This window comes from Saccoglossus kowalevskii, chromosome 14 (assembly GCF_978046115.1).
Source record: "Saccoglossus kowalevskii chromosome 14, keSacKowa6.1, whole genome shotgun sequence".
Lineage (NCBI taxonomy): Eukaryota > Metazoa > Hemichordata > Enteropneusta > Harrimaniidae > Saccoglossus > Saccoglossus kowalevskii.
In genome coordinates this window covers 19,403,361-19,411,824 of record NC_140654.1, presented here as the reverse complement: position 1 = coordinate 19,411,824, position 8,464 = coordinate 19,403,361, and the positions used below count along the sequence as shown (strand labels likewise).

General features: G+C 32.6%; 1 protein-coding gene across 3 annotated transcripts in view; it reads left to right on the top strand.

The window, feature by feature from the left end:
* The first annotated feature begins 962 nt into the window (after window positions 1–962).
* LOC100374794 (dyslexia-associated protein KIAA0319-like) overlaps window positions 963–8,464 on the top strand; it is a 65,757-nt gene continuing 58,255 nt past the window's right edge. For all 3 annotated transcript variants that reach the window (XM_085508001.1, XM_085508000.1, XM_085507999.1), the window contains exons 1-2: window positions 963–1,483; window positions 4,210–4,518. In XM_085508001.1, the coding sequence (XP_085364127.1) occupies window positions 1,366–1,483; window positions 4,210–4,518 (427 nt within the window). In that variant the 5' untranslated portion in view covers window positions 963–1,365. The remainder of the gene's footprint in view (window positions 1,484–4,209; window positions 4,519–8,464) is intronic.

The following is an 8,464-nucleotide window of genomic DNA, read 5'->3' as shown; positions in this document are numbered from 1 at the left end:
CACAGTAAAGCCAACAAAAAAATTACATAACACCCTGGAACTAAATTTTCCCTCAAAGATGTGTGTGCAGCAAGATGATATATTGTTGTACCTTCTTCCAAACCAGTGTTTCTAATTGTCAATTGCTTGGAATGAATTTAAGTCAATTAATTTGATTTTTGTAAATATATATGTAACAAATAAATAAATTCTTAATAATTAAATAACTTAATTAAATAAATAAATAACTTGCATTTTGTTAATTTATTCAATATATCTTTAAACAGCTGCTTTGTACTGAGGCCCTGTAACATACAACTTACATACCGCCAAAAATTGTATATACAATAAAATAAGAAACATTAGATATAGTCAGATATATTTAAGAGTTAAAAAAAAAAAAGAGTTTTGTACATGGAAATCCAATTAACATGAGCATATATTCTAAGTGTGTTAATTTAATTTGAATTATTAATATTAATAAATTTATTATGTCTGTGTTGATATTTGCACAACAATAACTATAAAATAAAAAGATGTTTTTGTGGAAATCTTTTAGCTGAATAACGCTATCCTGGTTATAACTGAATTAATTATTCCAATTATTATTTTAAGATTAGGTCAAAATAAATAAGATAATCTACGATTTTCTTATTCAAAGAAACATTGTTTTATTGAGGGGATTAATACTGTCTATGACTGAACTGAAATGTATGGTACTTTAAACGTACTAGACGACGCCCTCAACGGTGTATTAATGTCTGCAATCGTAAAAGTATTATTTAGATTTGTAGTATCGTTTTCAGTCGTTGAAGACAATCACGATTAAATGCAAGAAATTATTTCCTTCTTGTCATACCATGTATCAATAAACATAATTTTTTAATTCAATAAAAACTTAAGAGTAATTTTTAGGTGACAATCTATCGATTCTACTGGCGAAAACGTAATCCTAATATTGTGCTATGAAAACCAGATTGCTTGACTGGCTAATCGTACATGGTAGGTCGAAGTTTGTTTGGGTCGCGTTTGACGAAATAGAGAAGACAAACCCTGGTTGTTTAAAGCATTAATCGTAATCTCGTGATATTTATAGAAATAAGCATGCAACGTGGACTGTGTTAGGGATATTTCATCACAACTGAACCTAAACAAGCCGATAAAACCAAAGTCCGGATACTGTTTTGGAAAATATGTGAATCTATTCGCAGTTGGCATTGGTTGACAACTTTATTTTGACGGACGGTCGGTCAGGACTTTTTATTTTGAAACGTTGTACATTCAACTGTGTGTTCTCCATACTGTGCTCCAATCTACGATAGTTGCAGGTCAGATTATAATATCACTCGGACATCATTGCCTGTGTAACACAGAGAAGTAAGAAACATGGCCACAACAAGCAACATCAACCGAACTCTATTCTGTCAGTTTTTTACGCTTCCTTCATCGCTTCATCTTTGTAGGCAGTTCCTTATGCTTCTGATTCTTTTATATTTACCAGCGGGTGAGTATTTTGAAGAAAAATTTCCCCTGAATAGTAACGGCGCAGCTTTAGTCTGTAAGTGAATATATAATCACCAGTTTCATAGGCCACTCTAAATAGCGCGAACAATAGAGCTCAATGGCGTGAAATATTCTGATCAATAACAACGTAAATACATAATTTAAGACGTAATTCATTACGTCCATTGCAACTGCTGACGTGTCTGTTATTTGACACCTCGTATTTTAAGAAGCTGAAGGGATCAAGTACTGGTCTTTCCAAAAATAAATGGTGATTGTGCGCATTTGAATTTCTCTTTTAAAGCATGTGCCATATTGTTGTTATGCATTCAATGATCATGTACTTGATAATATGTTGTAGATAAGTCATGTGTTATTTTATTTAGTATAATTTCCAAATTATGTTGAGGTTGTTAGATTTGATAATGATAAGTGTACATGTTGTTGCTAACATGACTGTGATCTAAGTATTTGTCACCATGGATCCTTGTACACTGTAGTACTCCATACACCTTAGCACAGTGATCCACCATATGATATACAGGAACTGTTACAAATATTTCAGGCAATAATAATTTGTTTCATCTATATCTTTAAATTGGTCCAAATAACCAATAGTTGCGTTTGTTTGATAATGCATCTTGCCATTGAAGCTTGATACAATAATGTTCATTGATAGATATTAGTAGTTTATCATTTCAAATGATGAGTCATTCATATTTGTATTCTGTCATTGTTCTAACAGCAAGGATATGATGCCATATTTTTTGTTGTATAATTATTGAAAATATATTTACTGTGTGGCCTGAATTATTTTGTCCACATGCTATAAATTAACCATATTGATTTTGTCCGCTAATCAGATGCAACAACTGATATTGTTTTATATTTTATTCCTCCATTGATTCATCACTATGTTCACTGCGCAATAGCCTGTACAAACAACAAACTCCTATTTTATATTCCTCGTTTAGCACTTACTGAGTTTGTCATTCACTATATTAAACTTAATGTGGTCATAATTACATACCTCATTTAAAAATTGAGTAAAAAACTATTCAGAACTCTAAATCACTTGTAAATACAATGCAGTATCACTTTGATTTTTATGGTTTTTTTCATTTTAATAACATAACTACATAAGTACTGCTATAAATAATAAAATCTTGGATCACATTTTGTTTTTTTTTACTTGGACTCAATCATATGAACTTATTTTGTGTATTTCTGCAATCAAAAAACGTTATGTGTGGACATACATGTACATTGCTATAAATTAACTATACCCTAAAGTCAATACAGACTACAAACTCTTGTCTGAAGACTACCACAGACTCGATAGACCCATAAACTACCGAATATTTTCTTTTGACTACAAACTTCCCAATCTGGTTGCCCAGCCAGGCTTTCAACAACAAAAAATTCGTATTCTCTCGTATGGAATTTTAAAGTATGCAAAACATGCATGTTTGCCATATAGTACATGTATGTTTATCTACAAAATATGTTGTGATTAAAAATAGTACAAGTACATATACAACTGTACTCCGCTGTAGGGCAATCAAATGTAGTATTCTTGAAATGCATAATATTATTTGAAACATACATTATTTTGAAATGCATAATATTGTTTGGAATATTTTTTTTTATTAAAATACAGTATAAGGTTCTTGAGAAAATTACATAAAATGTTCTGTCGGGACATGCATGTGTAAACTATTGTAAACATTTTTCACTATATATGAATATAGTGGTCACATTTACAAAATCTTACTTGGGACAAATATATCAATCAGACTGAAATTTACATGTGTATGTAGGGCTTTCACTGTTTTATCCCACCAGTGTACCAGGTTAAATACAGTGATAGGGGCCTTTATTGCTATTCATGGCTACGCAGGTTTCCAAGCCATAACCAGTCATCACAGACATGTAGGAGCAAAAACAACCTGTTGATGAATCATGTAAAAAAAAAAAAAATCCCTATAATTTATAATAGATGCCTGCAAGAAATAAAGATACTAACATGTTCTAAATGTTTGAAAGTCACTGGATTGATCCATAAATGTAGTTACCATTTAGGACATACAAAAAAGGATATTGAGCCTCAGTACAAGTACTCCTACCTCTTTCCCAAATTGAAATCGGCAACATATTGGAGGCTTTAGCAAAAACACATGTTCCGTTCTCTTCTCATTGTATTAATTCCGATGTGTCAGTAAATGTGGCGAACAAAATTTCAGCATGAGTTGATTCTCAGGCTAAACCTGCACAGAGATAAACACGTTCTGTACCTGTATCCAATAGAGGTTTTCTCTTTCAACATTCATTGATATCAATAAATGTGTTCAGTGTTTCATGTCTAATGTATGTACATTACAGCTCTCAAATCTATGTGGGTCATTATTAGGGGTCTTGTGTCGACACAGTTCACATCTCTGGTAAAGCGTTTCATGGCAAGACTGAATAAATATTCATGTTTCTGGTCATTGGACATGCAAGTTAAAAAGGCACATTTCACAAATTTTGTCATCAGGAGTTCCGAGAAAATATATAATGTAAATAAAACTATAATTTTAATGCCAATTTCAAAATTGAAAAACGCATTTGCAATCATTTTGAAAAAAAAACACAAAAAAACGACCAGATTTGAGATTTTAGAAAATGAAGTAAAATTGATAACTTTATGTATCAACAAATTTCTAATTTTAATAATTTCTTTTTCAGGTCTTTGTTTAAATCATTGTATGCTTCAGCAGATTTATAAAAATGTTATTCCATATGGTGGCCAGTCGGCAGGAACATTTACACCCCGTGATATAGATAGACACAAATTTAACTCACTAGACTCCCTAATGGAAGAGTGTGGAAATATCTGCTGCCAAGATGATGCCTGTGATGTGGTCTATGTTTATAACATGAAGTGTTATACGTTAGATTGTGTTAATGCAGATATGTGTGAACCAATTGAATCTTTGGAGGGTAAAGAAACATACATGGCATTCATAGCGAGAGCCATGTCATCACATTTAGATGGTAAGCTGCTTTAACTTCATATTTTAAAATTTTTTAATATGTCAGAGATTGAATTAATTCTATATGCTTCATTTTGGATTCACCAATATCAGAAAGGGATTTTCATTTCAGGACAAGAAAGGGTTGGTGATATTCATCATCATCATCCAGTGTCTTCTTCGATTCAAAGGTTGACAACAAGACTGTGCCACAAACTTCTGTTCTCAGCTTTTCTCTTAACACTCCCAAGGTTTCCCGTGTTTGTCCATGTTGTGATGTCCTTTCCCTAAGTTCTTCTTGGTCGTCCTCTGCCACGAGATCCCTCTATAGTACCTTCAATTACGAGACTAGCAAGATCCTCTAAGAACATGTCCTACAAACCTAGCTTTCCTTTGACACAGCCTTGTTGCCAATTTCAGTTGATATCCCATACGTTCTTCAACCTTTTCATTTGTTAAATGACCTTTCTAGCTTGCGCTCAAAATTCTCGTGTAGCACCAGTTTCCAAAAGCCGTCACACAGATTAAATTGTCAATTCCTCAATCTTTTGGTTTTCATTGTAATCCCATTGCTTGGTTCAAAATGACAGAAGTGTACCACTACTTACATGCATGGGTGAAACCGTAAAGTGAAAATTAAAAACGCCTGTCTATTAGACAGACTGGATTACAAAAGTCCATTTTCCAATCATTGATGTGCCAACTCTAGCAAAATAAATTATGACACTATTTGAAATGTGTACCTGTGAAAACTTTAGTATAGTTAGTAAACACATGGTATCTTTAGTTATCTATGTACATCGAGACATTTTCTATTTTTACCTGTTTCTGCTATATTCTGTCTGACTGAGACAGGAAGACAGGTCTTTAGTTTCGACCCAAGTACATCATACAAAGATTTTACTTTATGGGACAATGTACGATTGCACTAAAATAAAGTATATATGCTTCACACATGCATGTATCAGACATGTCATATGATTGAGAAGGTCTTGAGCATGCCACCAGTTGGGCTTCATAAAACTGGGGCAGTCTCAATCCAATCTAATCTAATGTAAGAAGAGGCTCTGTTTCCTACTAATCTGGTTGCCCAGAGTATACTATCTCTAACTACATGTACATGTATATGTACACCTGACTATCCAAATACTTCTCTCTGATGGGATAGTTCAACCAATCGGGGCATTCATTACTAGAAAGTAGCATGTACTTGTACTAAATACAAGTACTGATTAGTTACTGATCCAACAAGAACTGAATTTGATTTGTATAGACATTAGATCAGGTGTACATGTAGTCAGCGGCGATAACACCAGAACAAAAAGTAAACAGATTGGAGCAGACTCTGTCATGCTTGTAAATATGGTACATGTTGTTGCTACAAAAGTATTCTTGTGTATTATTTTCCAAGATGTCACTGTATGAACAAATGTTTTCCATATCACACATTATCACTGTATGAACAAATGTTTTCTATATCACACATTGTCACTGTATGAACAAATGTTTTCTATATCACACATTGTCACTGTATGAACAAATGTTTTCCATATCACACATTATCACTGTATGAACAAATGTTTTCTATATCACACATTGTCACTGTATGAACAAATGTTTTCTATATCACACATTGTCACTGTATGAACAAATGTTTTCTATATCACACATTGTCACTGTATGAACAAATGTTTTCTATATCACACATTGTCACTGTATGAACAAATGTTTTCCATATCACACATTATCACTGTATGAACAAATGTTTTCTATATCACACATTGTCACTGTATGAACAAATGTTTTCCATATCACACATTGTCACTATATGAACAAATGTTTTCCATATCACACATTGTCACTGTATGAACAAATGTTTTCCATATCACACATTGTCACTATATGAACAAATGTTTTCTATATCACACATTGTCACTGTATGAACAAATGTTTTCCATATCACACATTGTCACTGTATGAACAAATGTTTTCCATATCACACATTGTCACTGTATGAACAAATGTTTTCCATATCACACATTGTCACTGTATGAACAAATGTTTTCCATATCACACATTGTCACTATATGAACAAATGTTTTCCATATCACACATTGTCGCTGTATGAACAAATGTTTTCCAAGATCACACATTGTCACTGTATGAACAAATGTTTTCTATATCACACATTGTCACTGTATGAACAAATGTTTTCCATATCACACATTGTCACTGTATGAACAAATGTTTTCCAAGATCACACATTGTCACTGTATGAACAAATGTTTTCCATATCACACATTGTCACTGTATGAACAAATGTTTTCCATATCACACATTGTCACTGTATGAACAAATGTTTTCCATATCACACATTGTCACTGTATGAACAAATGTTTTCCATATCACACATTGTCACTGTATGAACAAATGTTTTCCATATCACACATTGTCACTGTATGAACAAATGTTTTCCATATCACACATTATCACTGTATGAACAAATGTTTTCCATATCACACATTGTCACTGTATGAACAAATGTTTTCCATATCACACATTGTCACTATATGAACAAATGTTTTCCATATCACACATTGTCGCTGTATGAACAAATGTTTTCCAAGATCACACATTGTCACTGTATGAACAAATGTTTTCTATATCACACATTGTCACTGTATGAACAAATGTTTTCCATATCACACATTGTCACTGTATGAACAAATGTTTTCCAAGATCACACATTGTCACTGTATGAACAAATGTTTTCCAAGATCACACATTGTCACTGTATGAACAAATGTTTTCCATATCACACATTGTCACTGTATGAACAAATGTTTTCCATATCACACATTGTCACTGTATGAACAAATGTTTTCCATATCACACATTGTCACTGTATGAACAAATGTTTTCCATATCACACATTGTCACTGTATGAACAAATGTTTTCCATATCGCACATTGTCACTGTATGAACAAATGTTTTCCATATCACACATTGTCACTGTATGAACAAATGTTTTCCATATCACACATTGTCACTGTATGAACAAATGTTTTCCATATCACACATTGTCACTGTATGAACAAATGTTTTCCATATCACACATCATCACTGTATGAACAAATGTTTTCCATATCACACATTGTCACTGTATGAACAAATGTTTTCCATATCACACATTGTCACTGTATGAACAAATGTTTTCCATATCACACATTGTCACTGTATGAACAAATAGTTTCCATATCACACATTGTCACTGTATGAACAAATGTTTTCTATATCACACATTGTCACTGTATGAACAAATGTTTTCCATATCACACATTGTCACTGTATGAACAAATGTTTTCCATATCACACATTGTCACTGTATGAACAAATGTTTTCCAATATCACACATTGTCACTGTATGAACAAATGTTTTCTATATCACACATTGTCACTGTATGAACAAATGTTTTCCATATCACACATTGTCACTGTATGAACAAATGTTTTCCAAGATCACACATTGTCACTGTATGAACAAATGTTTTCCAAGATCACACATTGTCACTGTATGAACAAATGTTTTCCATATCACACATTGTCACTGTATGAACAAATGTTTTCCATATCACACATTGTCACTGTATGAACAAATGTTTTCCATATCACACATTGTCACTGTATGAACAAATGTTTTCCATATCACACATTGTCACTGTATGAACAAATGTTTTCCATATCACACATTGTCACTGTATGAACAAATGTTTTCCATATCACACATTGTCACTGTATGAACAAATGTTTTCCATATCACACATCATCACTGTATGAACAAATGTTTTCCATATCACACATTGTCACTGTATGAACAAATGTTTTCCATATCACACATTGTCACTGTATGAACAAATGTTTTCCATATCACACATTGTCACTGTATGAACAAATAGTTTCCATATCA